The 27646-nt window shown below is 38.0% G+C and overlaps 1 protein-coding gene across 1 annotated transcript in view; it reads right to left on the reverse strand.

Moving 5' to 3' along the window:
* Window positions 1-127: 127 nt before the first annotated feature.
* Window positions 128-27646, reverse strand: part of PALMD (palmdelphin) — a 45103-nt gene continuing 17584 nt past the window's right edge. Inside the window, exons 2-9 of the mRNA XM_079314291.1 lie at window positions 24359-24404; window positions 19146-19226; window positions 13566-13696; window positions 8322-8436; window positions 7432-7465; window positions 7223-7333; window positions 5433-6527; window positions 128-1683 (exon numbers count right to left, since the gene is read on the reverse strand). Coding sequence (XP_079170417.1) covers window positions 1640-1683; window positions 5433-6527; window positions 7223-7333; window positions 7432-7465; window positions 8322-8436; window positions 13566-13696; window positions 19146-19226; window positions 24359-24404 — 1657 coding nt within the window. The 3' untranslated portion in view covers window positions 128-1639. The remainder of the gene's footprint in view (window positions 1684-5432; window positions 6528-7222; window positions 7334-7431; window positions 7466-8321; window positions 8437-13565; window positions 13697-19145; window positions 19227-24358; window positions 24405-27646) is intronic.

The raw sequence follows: 27646 nt of genomic DNA on the forward strand, positions 1-27646 counted from the left end.
GGTGTATCCTTAAGAGTTGAGGCTGAAGCTGCCTGCTCTCACAACCAGCAAATAAAAAAAGCATAAGGGAAAAAAACCCACTATAAAACAACAACAATAAAAAACAAGAGGAGAGACATAGAGGAAGTGTACTATAGTAAAATTTATTTGTTCTTATTTACTGTTCCACTCTCCAGGTAAGCATTTCTGGCAAGTCTTAAAATTTGGGAATATTACCCACATCAGACTGGGAGCCACCAAGTGTTTAGAGGCTACAAATCAGTCAATTACTACCATCGTGCCTCAGTATGAGGTAGTAACTTCAGTTTCCTGCTTTGAAAAGAATACCAGCAAAAAATTAGAGGTTTTTTGTTTTGTTTTTTGTTTGTTTTTGCTGGTGCATAATTTGAGTCGGCTATACCAGAATAACACAACCTGAACTTTATCTGTTTGGTGTTACAAATGAGGCTAAGACCTAGTGAATTAAAGCTGTTGTACTCATTTGAGTATAATGGTGTAGTGTGCTATGAGGCACTTTTTCTCCTGGAAGATCTGACCTGGATGTGATTTTTCTAGGTGTGGTTGAACCTGGTTTTAGGGCCCCTACCTGTTTAAGGTTAAGAATTAACCTGTTCTTTGGTGGAAGCTTGAAACTTGCTGCAGAACTGTGCCCAGCAGTGGCTGCACCTGTAACAGATCTTTGTTTTCAGCTGCAGGACAAGCTCCTGGCAACTCAGCATTTCTGGTGGGAGGCTTGCTGATTTTTGCTCCTCAGTCAACTGAAACCTAAACACTATGGTTGCTGGGGTATTTTGTTTGTTTGTTTATTTTTTAAATGGACTGGCACTGCCTGTCTGGCAACCAATTTCTTGGAAAAGTAGGGCTTTCTCAGCAAGCTGGGAGGTGAAACCATGCTCAGAAGGTCAGGCTGTTCATATTATTATGCACAGGATTGATCTGTGAGGTTGTGAGTGGGCAGCATGTTTGTGGGATGGTGAAGAGAGCAGGATGTGATGATGGCTACACTGTCATATGTAACATAGAAGGGTGAATGGAGTGTGGAGCTCCAGAAGGTGGCTAAATATTTTAATATGGTGGTTTAATTATATTTGGTTTGATCTGCTATCACTTAAAAAGGAATGCTTTACATTTAATCCAAGGTAGTATAACTGGCTAGGACTTTTTATATTTACATTTCTTCCTGCTCCTCTCTCATATTTAACTTTTTATTCAGCAATGCTTTTGCAGAAAGAATGCTGGAACAGCAAAATCAGATAGATTGGCACACTTTAATGTGAAACAATGTCCCGTGAAGTTCCATGGAGATAGGTGTTTATCTGCTCTGTGTATATAGCAACAGCATATTTCTGATTGTGAGAACAGGTATGCACATGTCTTCATACTTGTATATACACTGCATTTATGGCCTTAGGTAACTTCCCACTACTTTTAACAAAATCCAGGATGTGATTTGTGTGTATGTGGCAGTTGGTCAAATCTGAAAGTCTGTTAAAGTCCATTGCATTATACAGAGGGCAAAATAGCCCACGAAACAGAGTAGCAAAACAAATATTATGATCCAGAAAAAGTATGTGGAAGAAAGTCTTCTTATCTTTATCTGCTTTGAGTGATAAATTTTACTTCCACGTCATTACAGCTGTTAAAGCACCTTTTTCCCCAGCTTTGCCATCCTCATCCTCAGAGCTGCAAAAATAAAGAAACAAGGCCATTGATTTTTAAGTTTTTCTTTCTATTTCTGAAGCAAAATCTCCTTATTTAGAAAAAATGAAGAATACACATACCTCCAGTGGTTAATCCAGCAGAATAAGCATTGTTTTAGTGTTACAGAAAGAAATCAGTAAAAGGTGTTAGTTCTGGTAATTTTGCAATAAAGTGAGTATATTAAGAAATTACTCCATAACTGCTACTTTAAAATTACCACAGCTATATACTTTTTGGCTCTGTACCCTTCACTAACACGTTACACAGAGTTGCTTTTGCCCTTGACTGGATGTTGACAGATTAAAAGGACACATGAATAATTAAACAAACTCTTTGTTTAAACTAAACTCCTCAGTAGGAGCTGTAACTATTTGGAAACCTTTTCCTTTTCTGTGATGCTCAGAGAAAACTTTCCTCTCTTCCCGGTGCTGTGAGTCAGAGTGGGAGTTAGTCATGTTCCTGATTTCACTGGGTGCAGTATCAGTACCTGTATAAACACTGGTACAGCTATTGTCTGTAACTGGGTATAATGTGGGTAAGTTGCAAAGGGACAGAGCAAGGCCAATGACTTCATGTTAGGGTTATTTTTAGAACAGCAATATAATGCTGTTTTTTGATATGTAAAAGCCTCCCCCCAGCACATTGTTGATCTGAGAATGCAATGGGAATAATCTCCATTACTCTGACCTGTTAGTTTGAAGAGTCACCAAAAATAGCATGTCTCATTCCTGCACCCTGCATGTGCCTCTCTGCTGAGACACAAGGGGTCAAAGCAGCTGTTTACTTGATTTACACATGTCAGCAAGTGTCCAAATCAAGTTATGTTTTTAATGCTAAAGTTGATGCAAATTATAGAAGCATCTGAGTGTAACTTTATATCATAGAGCCACTGATGTTAACCTTAGCTCTTCCAAAGGCACTGTGTACTTTTTACAGGCTGAGGAATTCTGAAGGATTCAAGCCCTGGTCATGGTTTGAGAACAGTCAGTTTGATACCTCACAGCTCATAGTTTGTTTTTGTCTTGCTCTATACATTATAGAAAACAGATGGTGTGCATGAATCTTCATTAGAAATGATTTTTGTATTTTATGTTCTTCAACACAGATGGAGCTGTCTCCATTGTGTTTTTTGAAGGTTGCAAAGCTTCCAGTGGTAGGAAAAAATAGCCCATCTAGACTAGCTAGCTGCCAAAAGCCTTGGACCTTTGTATCCCGTGAGAGCCTGTTCCACACTGTCAGTAGGTTTTGCTGCTTATTCAGCTTTAGTTTTGCATTTCCTTATTCATTTCACTATGCCTAGCTTTTGTTCCCTCCCAAGGACTTTTCATTTCCCTAATGAGTATTGCATCTTCAAAACATTTGCACTTGCATTAATTTGCCTGAAATTTAAAGAAGAAAATAAGCTCTAATAATGCAAATAGGGGTGTACCAATTATAGCACTGCCATGCTTTTCTCTGTATGGTTTTTCCCAGGGCACATACTTTGAGATATTGGTGGGGGAAGGAAAATTGCTGCTATATGGAAAGAGGTATGTTCTACATCTTTGTAAGATTGTGGGCATGAAAAGTTCCCAATTTAATCTCAGGAGTTTCCATATAGTTTGGCACATGGAACAATGCCTCTGCTTCCTTGTCCTTGGCCATCACGAGCTGATTCAGTGGCTTGTTCTGAAGGTTCATTTCTTTCCTAAAGAAAAGCTGTTACATGAGAAGCCTCCATGCTGACCTGTCCTGTGCTTCTTTGCTTTCCATTGTCTTTCAAAGTCCTCAGTGCTTAATGTTTAAATGCTGTAAGTGCTTCCAAAGCTTTAGTTTCTGAGAGGATTAGTTTTTGTGTTTTACTGTTTGTTGTTTTAGCAACAAATGATGAGCTATCAAAAGTAATTGACTCCACTCTTTCTCTAGTGGCTTTTAGGGTGAACCTGCTAGGGTGGGCATCAATGGTTGCTTTGAAAACAATCTATTTCTCTAAGAAATAGCTCTGTGTAATACATTGTTCTAGATTGAGAGGCTTTCCTGGTTTTGTTTCCCTTTTAGAAGTCTCCATAGGACTATAGGGTTGCTTGGGAAAGATTGAGTCACTTCCTGGCTTTTTCAACTGATCAAAAATGTCCCAGGGAGTGGCAATAAATAAATGGAGAGCTAAAGAAGAATATGGCTTCGTTCCAAGTTCTACTAGGCATGAAGATACTCATTTGGAGGCAGTGCTGAGTGGGGGAATTTTTGAGGCAGTTGCCAAACTGCTTGTAATTTAGCTGGGATCCATTTTTTTCCAACTGTGAGTGTCCCTTGTCCATTCTCCTATACTTATATGATGAGGGAATTAATCTGGGGATTTATTTGGGGAATTAATCCCCAAAATATACTGGGCTGGGAGCAGCTTCTGGAGTGGTTTATCTTGCCTGTACTAACTACTTCTGCTACCAGTTGCTGGCAGAAGAGCTGCTGGCAGAGCCCTTGGTGCTGGAGAACACAGGGAAGTACACAGATGGCAGGATGGGTGCTTGGGGAAAGTCCTCTCAAGTAATAGGAAAGTATAGTGGCTTTATTGATCAGAAAGGATGGGCAGCACTGCTGGAGTATTTCTGGCTGTTGTGTGCATGACTCCATGATGTTCATACTTGTAAAAGCTGAGACCATTTCTTGCTGAACAGTTCTTCCCAATCACTGCCTACTGATGCAAAAATACTTGAAAGTTCTTACATGATCCAAAGATGATCCTCTCTCCTGGCTTTACATGTAGTGTAAGGAATTCCTGGGCTGTCAGTACAACTTTAGGCAGGGTCTAAACTTAGATTTTTTGCCCCAAATTGTCTGGAGGGAGGCAATGTGGCATCAGGCTCATCATCTTCCTGTAATCCAACCAGTGGTTCTTTTCCTCAAGTGGAAAATGACTACTGTCTGAAATCTGCTGCTGTGTAAGTATACTTAATTGGAGTTTAATTGTATGTGTTAAAATGCAACATAATCATAAAGAAGAGTTTTCTACATTTCTGGAAGATTTTGCTATTGCTTTCAAACTTTCATTATAAAATTTTATAATAAGAAATAGATACTGTATGTATCAATAGAATATAAAAAGTATTCAAAAATAACTGTGGACTACTGGATTGACAGTGTGTAGTGATGAAAAGTGTTTCATTATCTTTCAGAAGCTATAAAAATGTCTAACTCAGGTTAAGGAAAGAATGTTGAACCTTGCATAAACACTATTAAGACAATATTGGCAATATTGATTCCTCAAAAATACAAAGTAAAGCTGATTATTAAGCAGTCCTCATTATTTAAGGAGTAACTTGGGTGATCTAGGAAGTAGTTGGAATGCAGACAGGCAGAAAAACATGCCAGTGAGGGAGGAGGAATTGTTAAATAGCAAAGCTGTTAGTTACCTGCAAGAAATGAAAACCGATTCTGCTAATTTTGGGAGCATTAATGGAACTTGAAAGAGAGCTGCTTTCAATCTTTGAAGGTTACAGGAATGGTATTTCTGTGATAATTTATTTTCCAAATTTTGATATGGTAACTAGTGCATTGCTAAAGACAAAATAATTCAACAGATCCAAAATGTAGATTATTTGCTAACAAACAAGAGCAAAAAAATTATTAATAATAGCATGTTAGTCTGAAACAATCCAAACAATAGAAGAAGTGACACAGTTGCCAGCAGATAAGAGCAGCATCAACTGGCTACATGAGCAAACAGCAGTGACATGATTTTCCTTTTCTGTTACCTGTTAGGGAGGGATCTTCTGTACCATCTCCAGTCATCTGGCTGTGAAGATGAGCATGTTGTGTTGGTGAGCTTAAGCATTCCTCTTGTTCTTGCAGGGAGATGGAATTTTTGTGAGGTACCTTGCTCAGGCTTTCAGCTAGACTGCTCACAGGGTTTGCCTGTTGGGCTTCTGTGCTTTTCCTGTTTGGTGGCTGATAAACTTGACTGTAATGGCCTATGGGATGATATGCTGGTTTCTCAGATTTGCTGTCATCTTCCTCCTCATCATCAATGATGACTAGTTCTGCACGGATAACCCCGTCGTACTGGGACAGCTTCTGGTTCGCTTCCGCGTCCTCGTCAAGGCGCTGGTAGCCCATGAACACCATGGTGACAGGCTCAGACTCATCCACGTAACAGGGCACAGCCTGCACAACGCTGTACCGAACGTCCTCCTCTTCCTGAGGCACAGGGGATGCCTCATTAGGATGGCAGGGATTTAGAAACCTTGTCTCACTGTGTCTTTCCATGGTATTCTGGTAAGGTTTGAATTCCTCATGTGCAGCATTTCTTTCTTCATTATGAATCATCCTGTTCTCAGGATTAGTGTGCACTTTCTTCTCTGTATGAGAAATTACTGGAGAGGGAGACTTTGGTTGTATTACCTTTGGAAGATGAAGGCCATTCTCTTTATTTTGCTGCATAAAGGGCTCTGTTTTGGAGGAGAGCGCTGTCTGATGATTGCTAAATCCATTCATCTCTCTTTTGTCAGTGCCTTCCGGTTTTGGTCCAGGTTCTAATTTGTCTTTCTGAGGAGTAACTGGCCTGCAGAATTTGTTTGCAAAGACAGGCTCATGGTACTCTGTGGGAGACTGAGAATTTTTTTCAGTTGCCTGCCGTAGTAGGTCTTCCACTTCAACAGGAGCAAGTTCATCCATTCCATTCTGTGTTGTGCTTCCATTTGAGGACACTGCATAGACTGACTTCCTGCCATCATCATAGACTTTAATTCCTGTCTCTTTAAACTCCTTTGAGGGAAGAGGTATTGTTGATAACACTGTGTTTTCACCTGTCTTCATGTCTTTTTCAACCTTGATTTCCATGGCAAACAATGCTGTTGAAAGAAACAAGTGCTTAAACTGGTAATGCAGTAGCTGCAAGAGATAGAGGAGTTCTGACAGTGATAGAGAACAACTGTCAGAATGAATTATTAAATATGTGAAATTATCACATATGCAACCAATGTATTAGATTCTCATTTTGAATTTCCCCTTGTAACCTGTGGAAAAACCTTATATTTCTGTGAGGAAAAATCAGCTGTTAAGGAGACAGTTTCCATTACATGATAGACTGAGAAATCCAGATTTAACTTTGGCCCCTGGTGTTATGCTAGGCAATAGCAGCTGGAAGAGCTCAATGTACTGTGATGCCAGAGAGTCTTGGGCCCTCTGAAGGGTTAGGAGTCTTTGTAGTAGTTGGGAAATAACCAGACTACTGCTGGCTACTCAACAGGTGTAAGTGCAGACAGAAAATGTGAAATGAATGATATGGAGTCTGTACTTAGTTATGACAGGCAGAGGAATGAAGTGCTGGAAAGAAGTGTCAGTGGTGAAGAGAGTTATTCTCAGTGGCACACACTTTACATCACTGTCTCACCTCTCAGTTTTGATGACCTAACTGGTAATACAGCTTAGATGAGAACAAATGTCTCATCTGTAATGTCTATTCTTTGCTTAAATTGTATTAGATTCAATATATAGGAAGCTTTTGTACATATTGACACCTTCTGGAGTTGCTAATAAGCAGTACCTTTTCTCTTTTCTTCATCATCCATATCAGCATGTGCTGTACTTTTCAGTGCAGAAGGTCTGAAATACTTGGGAAGGTCAGGGATGCTGGCATATATGTAGTCTGCTGCCTCTGAGTAAAGAAGATCCACAGATCCACAAAGCATTAGAGTATGTTTTAACTTACTTCTGCAAGGACCTTTTAAAAAATATTCTTTTGACTAAACGTACCTTTTTCAAATCCAGCTTTTTCAGTCTTCACAGACTAGGTGGGAAAGAGAACCATTAACAATAAATGTGATAGTGACTTTTAAGATGTTAACTAGACAGTGCTTTGGTTTCCCTGATAATTTTAACCTTTTGTGTGCAAAGCTTCATACAGAGAAGGGGCTAAAAGTGAAATGTGTTCAGTTGGAGCATGGCAAGTGAGAAAGTAAAATTTCTGTGGTCTTTTGCCAATGTGATTCCAAGTCACACAGGGAAGGACAAAAATATTATGAAGAGTTAAACAGTGACCTAACCTCCCACTGTGACGCCACCTGGTCGGCATCAAAGATTTTTTTAAAAGCTTCTACTTTAGTTTTCCAGTTTTATTTATCTCCCTGTATATCTTCAGAGAATGTGTGTGTTTGTAGGTAAGAACAGACAAGAACTGAAGTTTAGTTTCATCCTGTACTTTCTGAGACAGTTTAAGATGATTTAAAAATATTAAAATTACCTTTCAGCAAGGACTAATGGCTGATAACATTAAAATACATAATAATGTCTGTCAGGGACTTGGTAGAGAGCATGATGCAGTTTAGCTGGGCACTGAAGGAGCATGAATGGACCAGCCTCTGTACCTGGTCTGTCTCTGGCTGAGATGCAAAGTTGCTGGGTGTCAATTTTTAGAGACATGCTGTAGATGAGTGAAGACAGGAATTGCTCCCCCACCCCCATAAATAAGCAAATGGAACTTATGGGCACTTTAAAAATGTAACATCTTGATCCCTCTCATGTTTGAATTGCTGTCACTTCAAAAAAAGCTCATGACCACTCATGGGATCCAGCTAGTTCCCCTTTCTCTGGATATGATGATGATTGAGTAATAAATAATATTTCTGGAATAATATAGCACTAACCTTTATTATGTCTTCTGTTGTTTTCTCAACAGACTTTAGTTTCTTTAAAATTGCTTCTTCTTTAGCAGAGACTTCCATTTCTTGTCTTTCCAGAGCCTCAATTTCCTTCTCTAGTCTGCAATCACAGTTGTGTTTGATTTAATACCAGGCAGAGAACAGCACTGTAGAGTTGATACTTTGGGAATATGGACATTAGTAGATCTGGTTCTACTTGACAAACTTTGCTCTCATATGAGATCAACTTATAATTTCACACACAGTGGGAAAGAAGTGTGAAATAGTATTTTCATTTAAAAAGAAAAAAGCCTAAACCCAACAACAAACAAAGCTTTCCACATGTAAACATGAACTATTTTGCCAGTTAGGACTTGTCTGATGGGTTAACTGTTTTCTTTCAAAAACCTTTATTATGTGAAAGGAATATTGAGGCTCAGGAGCCTTGGGCTATTGACACTTGCTTTAAGTTTCTATTTACAGCTCCCTTCCCTGCCCTTCTTATGTGTTAAGTCTATGTTGTATGTTTTCTTAAATGTTAAAGCTGTACAATGATTAAGGTATCTTTTTTCCTGATCAGATTTTTTATTTTCTTAGTGTATGGCAAGCACTTCTAGACAGAAAGGTCCAAGATAAAAAATTGAATCTCTGTGTCAGAGAGGGAGAAAACTATTCCTGGTTGTCTGGGTATAAAGCACACCACTAAAGTCAAATCTCTTGGTCAAATAAGGCAATTAAGCAGGTGTTCTGCTTCCTAGTTTTTAGTCTTTCTAGTCAAGACTACTCTTTTCTGCATAAGTGCATATTTGTTGGGTTTTAGATGGGGTTTGCCTTATTAGCTAAGTAGCTGGGAAGTCAATTTTCCATGAAGATCTAGAATCAGACTCCAGATTTAACTCTGACGTGGGACTTAAACTGAATGTCTTATGATATAGGTTAATGCTGTATAACTTTAGTCTCCTGGCTCTTTTTAAAAGAACTTCCTTTAACTTTAGGAAAAAAAAGGAATTTCAAAGGCCTCCATATTTGAGTGAAATATGCCTTCTATTTTTAATTAAATCCATGCTGGAAATCAATGATTGCAGACCTAAGGCAGCTGTAACTGATGCGTTTTGCTGAGAGTAGTCAGAATAGTTACAACTAGATGATCTGAGACAAAGTTCCAGACAGGGTTATAGAAGTGTTGGCTGGTAACCCTGAGGGAAAGAAGCATTAGATTTTTAGTATTTTGACTTCTTTACTGTGTGCTAGGACTCACAATATTACACAGTCACCATGAATGATTAAAGCCTGCCATCCCTTTAAAGTAATCAGACCAGAAAAGCTGAATGCTGGTCGACAGATAAGCATTATTGATTTCTTTTCTGTGTGGCTGAGGAATCTGAATTACTATTGTGGCTCTTGCCCTATTTGAAGTCAGATATGTAGAGCTACAGGGTGCTGCATGGACTTTTATCTGTTGGTGACAACGTGTCTCTATTGATTTACAAAGGTATTACAGACCTCAGAACAGATACATGAAAAAAAACCCTTCAGGATAAAAGTAAACCTGAAAAAAATGTAAAACCTGCTCACATTTTGGACCTGAGTTCTAGAAGATGGCCTTAGAACCCTGATTAAAGGTACTGATTACAGTGCTAAAATTTAAGAACTTGAGGATGAATATTTTTGGACAGCTATAAAAGAAAGTAATGACCATGTGCCATATTTCTGCACTTCTCATAAAAGTCTTTGTTTAATATATTGGTATGTTTTATTTTTACATGAGACTTGATTGCAATATTATCATAATTTGAAAATCGTGAACTCACAGAAGCATAATGAGCTGTAAATCATTAAGTTATACTGTGGATTTATTTCAGTCTTGGCTCTAAACACTCCTAGACAAATAGGTGTAAGAAAAGGAGGAAAAATCTTGGAGATACTTGAAAAAAGAGAGGTAGGGAAAAAGAGAAAACAAAACCCCAAATAAATCAAAGATTATAAACACCATGAATTTACCCAGGTGATCAAGAAACAAAGTTTATATATGCTCTTATACCCATACCAACACCACTTTTTAAGGTGATTAAGAGACCTGATTCAATGCTCTGTGGGTTTAGAGAGAAATTTTCATACCCATGTAATGGAAATTGCATCTAGACTCTAAGTATCTCTTTTGCACTTACTCTTGCAGAAACAGATTTTATGGTTCAATTTCAGAGGTGTTGTGAGTGTGCACACTGAAAATTGTGGAAAGAAAATGTCTAAGAGATGCAATTTGTGTAGTTTAAAGAAATTGAAGCCCTTATAACATCATGCATTTGAAAAGTTAGGCCTGGACATTTCTGGTGTGTTTAAATGTTTAGAAACACTTAAATCAGTGACATTTTTAAGAAGTTACATCACAGTTTGTCTTGAAAGGTCTAGCAACTATTAAAGCAATTATATATAAAGGCAAGAAACTACCTTTTGTACAGTGCTGCGTTTTTTGGAGAGAAATGGAAGAATGACCTGCCACTGTATTAAATCAATCCTTTAAATATTTGTCCTCTTTTCAAGTACCACTGGTTATTTGATAGGAGAAAATAAGCGGTACAGAGGTGTGGATAAGAGAAGAAACCTTAGAAGTCAAGACATTAAATAAAAGGTTTCTCTGCCAAAGTAGCAGCTAAATTAGTAAAATCTATGGAGATTGCCTGGATGCTGCTGGCCATCAGCTGATCTGCTGGAGCTGGCATCACTACCAGCCCAGGAAAAAAAAGTATGTGGCTTGAGAATGAAAAGCAGATAGTAAGATACCACCTTGAAGGATTCCAGACTGAGGGGAAAAGGCAGTTAAGCAAGTCCTCACATGTTTTGAGGTGAGTCAAATGCTTTAGCAGCTCTGTAGTACAGCCTGAGTCTGCTTTCATGCATTATAAGCAATTGAATAGACCTTAGTTGTTTTGCATTTTTAAATATGTTGTTTAGCAACTAATTCCATAAAGAATGAGTGTTATTAGTTGAAGATTGAGAAAGCAGGACTCTTAATTCTTCATTCAGCTTGTACTCTGACCAAGGATGGGCTCACTTAGTTTACTGACATTTCTAACATGCAAAGAGGGTAAATAGGACAATTAATGAAAATGCAATTTTTTGTCTGTAACCAAAGCATTCAGCCATTTGTCTCCAAGCTGTCTCAGGCTGCTTGCTATTCACTGTTTTGTCATTGATGCAAAGAATGGAACTCTTTCCTTTTAGTAAAAAAAATGCTCAAATCTGAACTGATTAGCAGATATGAACCAGCTCAATTTGACACTCAAGTAAAGAATGCTTCAAAACAGAGGCCCCATTTAGTAAGGTGATGGTAAGCCCCATATCACTACTGTAAATAATCTGCCAACAATTGCAATTGTCCTCTCAGCTGAAAGAAAAAAAAAACTTGTCTAAAGGAATCAAGAAGTCTTTAAAGTGACTAATAATTTTAACTGAAGATGAAACACACACAGAATAATCAACAGACTGAAGTGAATATCTCCAAATCAAGGGAGTTTTAATAGTTAGATACTTAGAAGAAAGAATTCTACTGAGCCTCTCAGTTTTTTATTTCTGCTGTATGACGTGTCTACATGATCAGTTTAGCTATGTTTGATTTACAGGGCAGGTCAAAGGTCAGACAGGCTTTTGTTAGCTTTGGTGCTATCTATGGTATAGCAAAAGCACTGTGCAAGAACTGTATGATGCATATTTTATATTTATTAGTGGACTTTATTCCTAGGATTCTCTATTGCTGCTGGCTGGTTTGAAACTGGCCTGGGTGTGTATAAACAAGATGTAATGCTATTTGGAAGGCTGTGTATATGTTTTTCTAGGTGCCCTTGCTAAATAGCTATTAGGGAGTGGTAGGAAATTTAATTTATAGCAAAAGACATGTGAATAAACATGCCTAAATTCTTAGCTCAGGCTTTGTTCATGGTCAACAGGGCTTTGAATCTGATCTTTCACTGCTTAGAGAAGGGCTGAACTTCCAGTGGTCTGATGGGGAAATGCTTGCTCAGCACCATTTCCTTGTTGCTCCTTAGCTGTTTTAACTGTTCTAGATGCTGTTCTCTTCTGGCACTCACACTGCCATATGAACCCCTCTTGCATGCCTTCAAAATGACAGCCTCCTGGGATGTTTTCAGGGCATGCTGTCTGCCTCCTACCACTGCAACAATGAATCCTACAGAGGAGTGTAAAAAGGTGTTCTGTAGAGAAAAGTGCTTTTGAGCAAGAAGTCAGCATAATTATAGGACAAACTAGAACTAGGCTGCTACCTGTCAGCCAAGAGAATTATTATCTGTGTCAGAGATGGAGTAAGGAGGGAAGAGGATGGGAGATCACCAGAGAAGGTAATCTTGATGACAGCTTTGCCAAGAGTGTGTGTAGGAGGACAGTGGAAGAAAAGTAGAGAGGAAAATGCTGTTGAATTGAAATAGCAGAAAAAGCATTGAAAAAAGATGATGAAACTTTCCTGAATCTAAAGGAACAGCAATATTTCATCCTTTCTGTGCATGCTAAGGGATAGTACCAGTCAGTATGCCTGGACCCAGGGAAGGAGTTGACTGTGTGCACAGCTCTGTGGTATTTGAGAAGGGCTAACTGGAGCTAAAAAGCACCTGGAACCATGACCAGAGTAAATAAGACTCTTTCAAAAGACTGTCTCTGCAGTTAAATGTTAGTCCTGTGTGATGGAGAAGCACTAGGCATGAGGTTTGTAGAAACATCTCTAATGAAAGGTAAAAAAAGACCTTTGCTATAGCAGGTTTCTGGGACTGAACTGAGTACAAAACACATAGAAAACTGAAGTATTGCTAATGGGGTTAGGGAGCCTGTACTGTTCTGAAGAGCTGTTACAGTGAAAGTCAGGTAGTAAAGGCTATGCCAGGGCCTAGAGAAACTGAAGAACTTCATAAATTTGTTATTTTGAAGTTCTGGTTCAACAATTGCTATCCCAGAGCAAGCCCTGTATGTTGTAGCTTCCACCTAAGAATACAGCATGGAAAGGATATCTGGAAGTAGAGAAACAAATACTCCACAATGTAGTTATTCTGCAGTTTGTTGAAATTTACAGTATGGAAAATTGCCTTCTTTATTCTCTGATTCTGACTGACTAGAAAACATGACAAGAATTGCTTTACTCTGCATGTGTTTAGCACTTGTTGACGTTTTCATCTTTTACATAATAAGGTAGGAATTTTAAGATGTGACCATTTTAACCCAGACACAAGGACAGATATTCTTCCTTACCTGAAAATATCTTGTTCCAGCTCGTGAGTTCGTTGTTGGTCCTCTTGATTCTGCTTTTGCATTTCTTCTTCTTCTTTTGGAGTCATGGAACTAAAGCCGTCCAAGAGCCATTTTTCTCGCAAGGCCTTTTTCTGATGGGGAAAAATAGACAAGTGAGTGAATGCTGAAAGTTAGAGTATTTAACCATTTGCTGTGTTTATCTTGATGCCACAGATGTAATCCACAACATTGTAATCCATCCAGCATAAGGCAACCTGGAGTCAGTGGGTGCCACTGAGAAATACTAAACAACTTTCGTGTTTTGAGATTGACTTAAAAGCAAAGTCTTCAGGAACAATGCCCCATTTCATTAGTTCATCCAACAGAAATGTAGAGTATGCCAGCTGCTATCCCTAACAGATTCATATGGGTAAGTGGATCCAGTGGTTTGTGTGTCTTCAATAAAGCAAACCAGCTGTGCAACAATGCACATAACACTTGTGAAGGGCTCCAGAAGCACAACAGTTTTATTTCAGTAATCCTAATTTTTGGAGTCCTGGCATTGCATAGCTTCTGGAAGGAGATGTAAAAGATGAGAAGTTCCTGTAAATAAGACTGTATAACAGTAAGAAATATCTAGTGAGTTAGAGATGCAATGCTGCCCCTGGGACTTAAAAGGATCTTGTATAGTTTTGATAGTGAACTCACATCCATGTGTGAATGAATTTGTGTGGGATGAGAGGGTCAGTGGAAAGGTGGAGCATGGGCAGCAGGTGCCTGGTTAGTGTTTCAGCAGACCTGCTGTGCATTTAGAGCTGCTGTTGCAGGGGCAATCCAGAGCTTAGGTATTTAGGTCCTGACCTGGTGAGTGCCTGTGGAGTTCTTTCTGTGCAGTGGTGCCTTACAAGTGGGTGTATTGCATGTGCACAGGAAAGGGTATCTCTCTCAGCTGTGTTTTCAAATTCTGAAAAATATAGTTGTATGCAGTGATTGCTTCCTACAGCTGCTTCTTACAGCTGCACTAGGAAAGGTGGTACCTGAAAGTTATCAGAGCTCTCAAAAATACTCCTGGTATAAAAAAAATAAGTATTTGAGATACGTTCATATTTGCAGGCTAAAACTTGTAAACCATGCCAACTTTTTCACACTTTTTACTCCTTGCAGTCTAACTCAGGGGCATAAATGCAGTTGCTGCCTTGGGGAAGGAATTGGGACTCTTTAGAAATACTCTTTCAACAGCCAAAAAAGGAGCACACATATAAAGTCTTTAATTAACTGTAAATGTCCCAGTTATAATTTAGATACCCTGAGCTGTCTAATTTCCATGTTAACTTTTTGGGTTTTTTCCCCCCTATACAGTTTTGTTAATTGCAGGATGTGGATGAAGATTACATTGAATTTTGACTACAGCTGCTTGAGGCAGAGTGTGCCCAGCACTGGTGAGAAGGCTGCATGAACCTCAGTGCTGCTTGCAGGGGCTGTTGGAATCCCTGCCTGCATCCTGTGTTGAGTCACTTAAACTGTTGCTTCCTACACTTTTCTATTTATTGTGTACTTTCCATGAGGTTATTACTGAGGCCCAGCTGGCAGAGGGATATATATGTAGGACCTTACTGCAGTTAAAAGCAGTTTTCCACTTGATGTATAATGTCATAGAAAGTGTGTCTAAAACAGGCTTGCTGAGAAGTCTGTGCACTCCATGATGCTTTTAGTTTTGACTTGTGGGATTTAAGAGCAATGTTTACAGTTGCCTCAGCCTGCAGGACAGTGTTCTGTCTCTCAGCACTGGATCCTAGGAAATCTTGGTAAACAGTTTGATCAAAACTGGTGTTTTGAGCAAAAGCCTTGACTTTATCTGTAAAATCACTTTGGCAGCACTTCCTGGTGGTTGTGTTTCAGGCTGTAATGAAATAAATGCAGATTTTAATAGGATATTTTTACGTGATCTGGTAGATGCAGGTGGCCTGGTGTTGGCACAATTCTTATGGAGCACAAAATACTGTGCTATCAAGCTGGAGGGTGTATAGTTATTAATTCCCTTTCTATTAAGCTGTTTAGATTTTAATGATAAGTCGGGCTTCTAGAAAAGTGAGGTTTTCATCTTGGCCAGAATTAGTCTAGCACTTATGTCTCAAAAAATAAATTTATAATTCCTTGTAAGACTTCAAGTGGGGCTGGCACTGTAGACCTCAGAAATCAATACCATCTATTGAGATCAACAAAAGCTTCTGTATGTATAGGGTTAGGCCCAAGAAAACAAACTCCCTAAATACAAGCATAACACAATAGTGTTATTTTTGCATGTTTCTAGAGTAGTTTGCTGGTACTCCCAACTAAATGCCATGTAGTCTTGTCCATTTAATTAGCCATTTTTGAAAGAATGGCACATTGTGTAGTTTGGAAACAACCTTTGAATAAAAGGTCTGGTCTGTCCAGGCAGTGACACAAACCACTGCAGGAGCAGCTGCCTTGGATCTGACAGGTTTTTTTCTGCTGTCTAACATTTTCTTCCATGGCAAAGTGTCTCTAGCTCAGGATTAGGTTGTGCATGTGTTATAGCACCGACATGAAAGCACCCTCATTTTGTGTTTGTGTGTTAAGGGAAAGGATGTGATAAAACCCTGGCAGGGGCCAGAGTGCTGGAAAGTAATCACTTTGTTTTGTGGTTCATGGTCACAGCAAAAGTACTATGACATTATCCTGCAGATTCTGTGAATAATTTACAGTGTGTGCTCCAGGTATAACTCCACTGCCATCCTTAACAAGGCTGGAGCAGCACTGAAAGATTCATCTTTCATTGGAAAGTAAAGATGTTTTGAGTTTGTGGGTATTGCTCTCCCAGGGGTATGGCAGTTTACCTTACAACATTTTGGGGAAGGCACAAATGATTTTCACATTTTTTTCACAAAAAAATGTGATTCAACACTGTGAGCTACTGGAAGGAGGAGGTGTGTGATGAGCACCTACAAGGTAGCACTAATGGAGTTCAGGCATGACAGAAGACTGAAAATTAATAACCTAAACTGTAAAAGCTCTTATAAAGTACATGCAAATCAGTGCTGACTGCACTTTTCAAATAATTCTATCTAGTCCTTTCCCTTGTTGCTTCAGTGAGAAGGATTCCAGGCAAAAGGAAGGATTAGTTGTTGGTGCATCTAGAAATACTGGATAAAATTTCCCCTGTACCCAAACTATCAGCCCCCAATTACCCCTTGCAGTTCTGTGAAGCCCTGTCCATACAGGTTTCTTGCACACTCTCTACTTCATCTGAGAGCAGTGCACATGTAGGGAATAAATGTTCTTTCTCCACTTCTACCAGATAACTAAGATCTGTCATGATGCCTCATCTGTCTTTCTAGTAAGAAGCTTGCTTGAGGACAGCAAACAAGATCATTGGAAAGCCAGAGCAAGGATTCCTATTTGCAAATAGGAAGTTAAAAATCTTCTTTTTAATGCAACAAACAAAAAACATACCAAAGAAAAGCTCCAATAAAAAAAAATAAAAAACAACAAAAAAAAAACCCACAAACCAAACTAACAATCTTTTAATAAACCTGTTGCTAAGGGTTATAAATAGGAAGGACAAAATGAGGAACAGGATAGTGATATCCATCTAACAAGAACATCTCCATGGTAGTGAGTTTACTAACCTGCAATAGCTTCCTAGGGGACAGGTAAGTTATGTTAATAGAAGGTGGATATCTGGATTTCACCATGTACATAACTGGTATGTATATAAATAAGTGGAATCAGCTTGAATTGCTAGGGAAACCATCCCTACATACAATTTACTGCAGTCTTTAAATGTTTTAGTAGTCTAAATCTGTTTAAAGCAATTTATGCCCTGGATCCTTTTGTTGTTTTACTCTGTTGAAATATCTGAATTAGGCTGAAGCAAGAATGTCCATTAAGGGACAAAACTTTTGGGGTATAAAGAAAAAGATGTTAATGTAGTAATGTTGTGTTTGATATTAGGTGCCTGTCTTAGCCCTGAGCTGGAAAATGTAGGCTACATTTTGTGTGCTCCAAATAACTCATGATATGTATGTATTTGTACAGTATACATGTGTATGTCACATGTATATATAAATATATACTTCTTTTCCAAGTGAATAATTTCTTGAACAGATGCCTGCTTTAGCTTATTTATGTAATAGGACAGATTTAATTTAAAAGCTTTTCTGTGTCATATCTATATGATTTCTCATGCAATTGGCAGAGAAGTCACATCCTCTGTTCTCTTCCAAAGTAAAACCATTTCAGTAGTATTTTTCCAGGAGTGTTTTAGCCTCTCCAAAAACTCCATAAAACTGATTAACTTTAGCTGTGAACATGCACTAAGTCTGTAAGGAAACTGCCCTTGGGCTCTGTCTGCACACAGCAGTGGTGAGGATTAGCTGGTTGTCTACAACAGATCAGTTTATCCCTCTATAAAGGAGGGCAAAAAAGAGTCATCTGGATTTACAGACATGGAAACTTGAAATATAACTTTCAGTACTCAATGTAGCCACGTACCATGATGGAGGAGTCACATGTTTGCTACTCAGAGGTTTCAGGGCTTGGAAAAGATATTCCCCTCCCTTTTAGACAAGATGTTACACAAATGGTCAAGCCAGTCCTTGGAGTAACTACCTTCCAATAAAACCTGGGCATGGCTGTGTGCTGGCTTGCCTGGCCCAGTGAGCTAGTTTATCGTGGCTTTTCATTTTTTTGGCTTGACACAAAAGGAAAGGGTGGAGGAGACTCAGGATCTGGTGTCTGTTTTGAAGAGGAGTCTGTTTTAAATACGCTTTTCTCACATTTGCTGGAGGAGACACGCCACACTCCTGGTGTTAGATTCAATATATCCTTCTTGAGACTGTTTATCTGCTCACATAATGAAAAGAGTATGTAAAATACCATATTTCTTGAAGCAAAGATTTTTATCACATCTCCCTAAATGACATGTACTTCCAAACTGCTATAAACATTTTAAGAATAGTGGTGTTGGGAAGAAATCACTCCAATTTCTGTTCTCTACAGAGGTGGATATTTAGGTTTCTTATAACTTTGGAGTTTATAATCCTGCGTTTACCAGGCCATATTTGAGAACAATATTTGTAACACTTATACTTTTTTTTTTTTTTTTTTTTTTTAATATACAAGGATACAGCATTATTTTACTAAAGAATACTTGAACAAGCTGACAAAAGCCTACAACCAAATAAAAAGGTTGTTTTTTTCCTAGGAAAAAATACAATCAGACCTCATGATTGTGCTGCACCCTGTACCAAGTGAGGTTGCTGTTGTGAGATTAGGGAGTGAACACACCCAGTCTGAAATGTGAGGCTTAATTTTCATCTGTGAGTTTTTCCTGGTTATGATCTCATTTTATGCCATGAAAGTGATCAAGTAACATTAGCTCCCCCGTGTAATTTTTTCAAAGAGTGATGCTTATTAAAGTCAAGTGGAGTCCTGGCAAGCCTCCACAAAGCTGTGAAAATTTGACAGTAAAAGCTCGAGTTAAATGCTTGAAGATTTGCATTCTGAGATCCCCAACCTTTATTCATGCTGTATGGCTTGAGGCTATCTTTAGTTACATAAATCTAACACTTTACTTACCTTTAAATGTTGGTGTTTCATTTTTTCCTCTTCTACTTTTAGACGTTTCTGTGTAATTTCTTCTTGCAGTTTTCTTTTGTCCTACAAATTAAGACCAATAAAACTTTGTTTAGAGAAATGACTTGTTAATAAAATCATTATGTAAGTGTTATTCAGTAGGGTGAAATCAATCCATGCAAATAAAGCTTTGTTTTAAAGCTTATGTGGTGCTTAGGCAGTGCAGAGTTCTTTGCAGCAATAACTTGAACCTACACAGGTAAGGTTTCCACTGCTCTTTCTCCAAAGTACATTTAAATGTGTTAATGACCACAAAGGAAGGATGGTGCAAAATAAAATTTTTTAGTCTTGGGAAGGCTAGGGGGCAAAAACAGGAACAAAGTACAATTGTGCAGAATTGTACATGCAGAGTGAGACTAAAAATGGGTCCTGACCAAAATTCCTAAGGCAGCCCACACATGGTTTAGGAGAGGAAGGAGTCTGCATGGCCTACACTGAGCAGCTGTGATACATCACTAGATGAAATGGGCTGTCACTGAATCCAGTACTGAGTTTATGTATCCTGTGGCTAATAGCTGAAATAAACAGGAATAAACAAAGACTTAGAAATCTGTTTTGTTAGTCAAATAATGGTAAAGATGAGAAAAGAGAACTTTAATACACTTCATATATGTTGTTGTTACCTGTCAATTAAAAAAAAAAAAAAAAGTCTTTTTGCTTGAGCACAGGCTCTTTTCATGGCTGCTGATCTTTAGAAGGAAAAACCTTGTGTAATGCTGGTCTATCCTAGTGCCACCTTAATCCTTTTCATTACAGATTAGAGAAAAAAGGAAATTAAGGGGAAAAGGAAAGGGTGAACAATGTCTGAATGCTGACAGTGCTTAATCCTCTTCTGTTTTGGATAGCACTGTCACATGGAGTAACCTTGTGGCTCCTCTGTGTGAGGCCAAACACTGATTTAGTACCTTGTGTCCTCAGCAGCCAGGGGGAAAGAAATCATGCCAAAGGAAAGTAACTTTAATAAGGTGTATTAATAGGCTATTGTCTTGGTCAGCCTTGATGCTATAAAATTCTTTTATTCGGCATGGCACCTTGCCATGTGCCAATCAAACATTTGTTTCTGATACGTTTTAGGCAAGTAAATGGAATCTTTTGTTGTCCTGTGCAGAAACATTTGTTGACTGTAGGCTAATCCCTCTTCCCTTTCCATTAGAACATCTTGGCTCTGTTTAAAAAGTGGTAGCTTTCTTATAGAGTCTGGTTTTAGACAAGTATAGTTTAGGAAGGAGTTAACTTCTTCACAAACAGAGGAAGGGCCTTGCCCTTTCAGCCCACCTGAGGAACCAGCTGTGTGTAAGGACTGGAGAAAGTCAGTAAGGAAGTGCTGGACATAAGGCTGGGAGTTGTTCTCCACTGTTTCCCTAGGATCTGGGATTTGGAAACAGGAAGAGATGTGGTGTACTTGGCTAAATCACTTCACTGTTACTGGAAATTAGAAATTAGCAGTGGGGCCACAGGCTCTGAGGACACTTTTCTGAAGGATAGGATAGGAAATGGAAGAAGCCACCAAGCTTTATCAAGGCAGAGGGCAGGATACAGGCTGGCCAGGCACTACTGATACTGTGCTGGGATTTAGGAGGTGAACATCAGTGTCACTGATCTCTCACAGTCTGCAAAGTATAGGAGTTATTTAGAAACCCTTTACAATTTTTTCTTGATGATGGTGTTAGTCTGCCATTTTAAATACTCCAAACAGAACAGGTGGGGCTCTTTCCTCAAAATGCATGCTATTTTTATCTCTGCAGTGGTTTTGTGATTTGCCAATGCTCTTTAATGTAATTAACAAAGTTACTGATTTAGCATCGCTACAATTTGTAATTTTTCTGCACAGATCCTTGTGTGAGACTTTATCCAAAAGTTGCAATGCTGGATTTTTCTTAGCCAGTCTTGATTTTGAAGACAGAGTATCTGATCTCTGATCTTCACACTTTTCCTTACTTAGGAAATGTTCCTGATCTCATGGTATAAATGGCTTTTAAATAATCTATTATTAGATCAGTGACAAGAGCTCGTGTTTACAGATGAATATGATTCTTAAGAAAAATTCTTTTTATCTTTACTAAAGTTCTGGATAAGATTCTTAGCCAGAGAATGCTATTAAAAATATTTTAAGTCAATATAAATGTTCTTTTTGTACCAGTGGAGATGTAATAAGAGTTTGGACAGATTGAAATGAGTATTTGTACATAAAATACTGTGCAGAAAGAAATCTGAGGATAAATGCATAAATTAGTATATTTTAAACTAACTGTATAACAAGGAACCTATTCAGTAAATAAACTTTTCCCTGATTTTTTTAAAGGTCCATGTTTCTTTTATGTCCAATACTTTTTTTTTCTGAAAGCTTTCTTCTTGTATCCTTTCGTGTTCCAGTATGTTTTGATTTCACAGGTTGGTATTCTACAGTCATCCAGAATAAATTAGCTGAAATAGGTTGTCTTTTATAAGTCTAGTCTATATACCCATATAGTTTAGTCTTATTCCAGAAACCAAGAAGTATGAGGAATCTTTTTGAACTGAACTTTAGTTATTTCTAAGTAACATTAGAAACCTGTTAGAACATTTTCTAGACTTCATTCTGCTATGCTTTGCCTGCACATTGTGTCTTGCTTTTTGAAGCTTTGACTGTATGTCTAATGGAATAAATGTTTATTCCTGGGTAGCTAAGGAGCCATGATTCTATTAAACCTCATGCTCTGCCCCTGTAGATACTCATGTTGCTGGCAGAAGATCTTGAACCCTCTTTTACTGTACTCTTGTTAATGTGAGCAGGATTTGCTTTTTATGACAGAGCATCTTCAGCCATTGCTTTCTGTTGTGCATCAATGCAAGGTAAGACTTGGTGTTAATTTTCATTCCTACTGAAATATGTGGGACTCTTTCCTGACTTTTGTGCACAGAAATGAATTGTGTTCTAGACTAGATCTGTCTCTCATCCACAGAGCAATGTCTTGTGAGATATCTTGTCTGCCAAGTCCATTAGTTTGTGTCAGTGTTCTACAGTGATGCCAAAGACTGTTGTCTTGGTCCCCTGGCAAGTGTCACGTACTGTCAAATTCCATCATGGAGCAGCTAATGTTTTAGCTAATTTATTTTTTTAAATTTAGTTTTCCAAATATTAAAACCCATTAAGCATAAAAAATATTGAAGCCTCCACATTTTAAAGTATGAAAGTCTTGCTAACAAAATGAAGGCATTTGATCTTTTACTTTTTACTATCTATATACACAAGCAGCAGGTGGTAGCTACATAACAAAGGAAAAAATTTCCTTTTCAGAGCCGTGGGAGCATCAAAATATTTAATAATAACAACTTCATGAACAAAAACAATAATTGTGTTTTCCTTTTTGTTTGCTATATGGAAAAATATTTGCAGAAGACTTTGAAAACTCCTACTGGCTCTGTTGCTGTTGAGGAGACAGGTATTTAACAACAGAAACCAACAAGGCTTAGTGCAGGTGCAGTTGTTGACTGCTCGGAGTGCCCCTTGTTAGATCCTTTACAGCAAACATCTGGAAGGTAGCACTTGGAATTCCCAGGTGTGTTACTTGAGCCAAACCTGCCCAGAGCCAGGAAGGAGCTTGTTATTGTACCTGCAGTGTGTTGGTTTCCTGGACAGCTCTTACTGCAGGCTGTGAAGGCTGGTAACTTCACCTTGTTTAGGCTACTTCATTTCTGCAGTCAGAACACTCCAGGTGTTTCAACTGAATGCTCCACTGATGAAAGTGGAGAGCAAATAGCTCCTTTACACATCAAGTGTATTATTTACAGAATAAATAAAGTCATAGGCAAAACCCAAATATGATTTCCTACTTCTTCTAATGCAAGACACTGGAAGCTTCTCCAGTTTCTTAAGAAAAACCTGCTTCTGTATTCATTTGGAAGCAAAGCTGCATCTGGAGGATGCCAACCTTAGTATGTTCATAGGAGCCCTCATCAGCCCAGAGTGCTGCCCCATTCCTGCTCCAGGATCTCAGGAGCATAAAACATTACAAGGCCTGGACTGCTCTGGAGTGCCAAAACAGGTGTTATCTTTTGAGTCCATACACTAGAGACAAAGTCCAGGTTATGACCCTGGTTCAGGCAGCATTGCAGTTAAACAAACAAATGTACTCTAAACCCTCTAAAACATTTCAAGTTCTCTTATTGTGTCATGTCTCAAGTAAATACAATAAATGGTCCTGTGGCTTTTATCAAGCACCATAATTAAAACTGAATTGAAACTCAGTCTATTAGATTCCCATAGATTTCCAGTTATGCCTTCTTACATTTATTTTGATTCCAAGAAGGTATTTTTTAATTCTGCCCACCATTTATTTTGCTAGTAGTATTTCACAACTAATCTATAATGTTAGGAGTGTGACAAAGACCCTTGTTTTCATTATTTGTTATTAAATAAGAGAGTGAGTGGTTCTTTTGGAGGTTTCCTTTCATGCCAGAAGGCCAAATTTTGTTGCAGTTTAAGTTTTGTAACTGAATAAGTTCAGATCAAATCAGAGGAGGATTTGGCTTCAGCCAAATTTTATAACATCAGGTTGTATTACTTTAAAAAATAGTTTAGTTGTTCCTTTTACACACTAGAACTCATTACTCAGATTTCCTTTTAGAATAGAAACTGAAAATGTTTTCTAATGTCTCCAGCATGAACTTCACTGAGTCCCTCCTCTGAAAACTGACAGGCAGAAATTTGCTTAATCCAAGCTTGTCCTTTTTTACTTTTCAGACAGCAATACTTATGACAGGTCATTAATAATTCAGAAATTTTATTTAATTTCACAGTGCAAATGAAAAATCTCTAATCTCACATTGTGAAATGTGAAAATTGATTTGTTCTGGAATTCTCTAGCTGCCTTTTGACCTTCAGGCAAACATTCAGTATGATGACAGTAATGTGTGATTTGCACACATACTTTCACTGCTTTGAATTTAATTTTAAAGTGCAGTACAACCAACACAACCCATAATAAAGTCAGTACAGTCAACTTAGCTGTCTTAAAGCAACATCTTATAAGCTAGAATTATGAAGCAACAATTTCAAGCAGACAAAGTCTTTCTGTCCTGGGATAAATCATTACTCAGCAAACACACAGCAGCTCATTAACAATATTACTTCTAAGCTTTTTTTTTAATAGTGAATTATAACCATGAGCACTTACTGTTATGGCCTGGAATCTTTCTTTCAGCAATTCAGCTTCCTCCATTCTACAAATCAAAAACAGACAGGTAGTGAAGGCAAACAGAATGAAACCATAAGCAAAAAAACCTCCTGGTGGGGCTACCAAAAAACAAAAAACAAAACAAAACAAAACAAAAAGCTGAGGTGATTTGATCCAATTCCAGAGCAGAAAGAGGCAGAATTTTTGACTTGTCAGAAGAGTCCCTGAGCAGATGAGCAGATCATTCCAGACAGACACATGTAATGAGGGTGTGGAGAAGAGGCAGACAGGGAGAGTGCTGGCATGAGCTGACTGACAAGTTGGAACAGTGGAGCACAGGCTCTTTTCCTTCAGGAGCTGCCAACTCTTTGTTTTAATGTGCTCAGTTAGCGTGCCACTGCTTCTTTAACTGTTAAATGCCCAAAACACTCTTACAGGACCATGGCTGAAGCAAACTTTTATTATGTTCCTATTTCTCCTTCCTTTCTTTTTCTATGCTTCTGGTGACAAACAGATATTTAAAATTTGTTAAATTTATTTCATCTGATAAAGTTTATTATTGAAGTTATTTATCTTATTTCACCAGTATGTTTTAACCTGTTGTAATATTAGCATTGTAGATGGCATGAAGTTTTTCTGAGATGGCTGTTTCAATGTAGCTTTTTAGATGAAATTTTTAGAAAAGCTGTATTCATAGCTGGAAGAGTTTTAGAACTGTTAACCTGAAGTAAGATAAACTTTAAGCAGCCAGGTCTTTCATTAAATGTATGTGTTAATCTGTGCAATTACTGGTCAGCTATCTGGGACTCAGGGGAAGCTTTGTCTAAGTAAGGATTTCAGGATCATCACTGCAGTGTTACCAAGATGAATCTACAATGTTGGTGGCTCTCAGGCTGGATTTTTATTTAGCTAACTTGCTGCAGACTTCTGCTGAAAACAGCATTCTGTGCCTTAAGGGACAGTGCACATTTTGACCTTTCCATTTACCTGAGTGAGAGTCAGCCGTCCAAAATCAATCCAGGAAACTTGCAGAACAAGTGGAACTGCCTTAGTAAAATCCAGTTGTGGAAAAAATTCTAAGCAAATCAAACAGTATAAAGGTGTAGTATGAATCTGGAATCCCTTTGTTACCTTCTGTGTGATGTGAGTTAAGTCTCTGTAAGGACACCAGCAGGAATGTCAGTCAGCATGTTTGGGTTTTTCCGGCTAATTCACTGACGTGACTCAACTCAGCAGGATTTGGTGACGGGGTTTATTTTACATGTTGGTACAGTGACCTGAAGCTTAGTGGCAAATCAAGCTCATTATTAACAAATTCTAAGATGCTACAGAATTGAAGACTTGATGGTGAAATTACAGCCATATAATTCAATAGAAACCAATATTTAATTTCAATTTCCTCCTTTCTAGTATGTCATCCCTTCTCTGAATACATGAACAGATTTTCCCCCTCAGCACTGGGGATTAAGGATTAATTAATGTTTTCTGTATACTGTGATCCACCCTGAGGTTTTGCTCAAACTTGCAAAGACCCCATTTCTATTCTCCAGTGAAGGGTTCATTTCTATTATTTTAAATATGCTTTGTTTGGTGAGCACCTGAAATTTTAAAAATTATAATATTAAAGCAAATGCAAAGTTTAAAGGCAAGTATATTGAAGTGCATCAAGAGACATATATACATGGGAGTTTAAATAAGTTTGGTTTATGGATAAAACAATAAATTCAACCACCATGTGAAAAGAAATATATTGTTGCTGCAGAAGCCAATAGAGAGACAGCCTTTCTGTTTAAGCTTTCATACTTAAATAGCCTTCCTTACCAAACATTAAAAAAAAAAACAAAGAAAACATATTTTACCTTTGTCCTCTGTGAAATTCATCTTAAATTTTAAGTGTGTATGTGGACTTCAGGGTGTTTAAAAAATATTTAAAGCAGGAAAATATTACATCAGAAGTAACAATGTCTGTTTTGGGCCATAATCTGTACTCTGAAATAAATGGGATCTACACTCAATGGGTGGAGGAGTTAGATCTGTATTTCAAGATCAAATTAAAATCAATGGATTTGCATTGCTTAGAATTTTTATGGTCTAAAATATTGTCCTAAATTTATGCTTGAAAATTATTTGAGTGTTTTTAAAAAACCTACTTGTGGATGTTATATAGTTACAGACTGGAGAAGTATTTAACATGTCTTTCCCTAATCTAAACCACTAAATTAAGGTAATCTGAAGAAGATTTCTAGAATGTTGCTTCTGTTTCTAGATGACCATTATTAAGAAGGTATTTGAAACCCACTTTAAATATTTTAAATTGTTTGAATCATATATGTCCCCTTGCTAGGCAGGATTTGTTGTTCAGTCAATAGGCTGTTTTTCAGTTTTCTTAATCCTATTCTAACTGGGATTTATGTGCAAGAGAAGAAATGGACCAGCTGTCATTTTGTCTGCCTGGTAAGCCTGCCTTACCAGAAGGAGTATCCATGGAGTAAAGGTTAGAGCAGTGACTCTGAACAGCTGTGTTTTCAGTCTGTAGCATTCTTGGAACAAAGATTCTCAGAACCTGACTGCCAGGAACATATCCAGAGGAAACTATCTACCTGTTCTGCAACTTTAAGAAAAAGTTTATTTTTCTTTTGGTAGAATAGATTCTGTGAGTGATGCAGAGAAAGTTTGTGTATCTTATTATGAGTCATACAGGTTGGATTTTTTGGCTTCACTTACTTCTTTGTTCATTTCCCTTTTGCACTGTGTACCTAATTTAGGAATAATAATGAAAATCTACAGCACAAGGTGAGAGAATTCCATGATGAAGTCTTACAGAAAAGGGAGTGGTAATTTAGAAGAATGCAATATCATGAACCAAAATCTAGAAGGGCCATAGAAACACTTTCACAGCTGAAAATACATGTTCTTTTGTTCATTTCTGGAGTGATGTCTGAATCCTGGAATGGTCTTCAGAAATGTAGTGGCTTTCCCTGCCATGCTCTACATACAGTATCAACCTCAGTTCTACCCTTGCTCATTGTACTGGGATTTCTTTTTAGACACAATTAGCCTAAGGTACAGTGAGATATAGATTATTGTAGTAGCAAACAATTGCCTCTGAGAAAAAACAATGCAATAAAGGTAAGCAGAAAAAAGCTTTCACTTTTTGAAAAAATGAGTTTGACATGAATGGAGTTGATAAGATTGTTATCAGCTGAAAACACAGCCTCTACTTTCTGGAAACAGTGGTTACTGAGTTAATGAATTCACATTTTGTTCATCATAACTAGTTTGAGATTT

This window comes from Erithacus rubecula (genome assembly GCF_903797595.1).
Source record: "Erithacus rubecula genome assembly, chromosome: 10".
Classification (NCBI taxonomy): Eukaryota; Metazoa; Chordata; class Aves; order Passeriformes; family Muscicapidae; genus Erithacus; species Erithacus rubecula.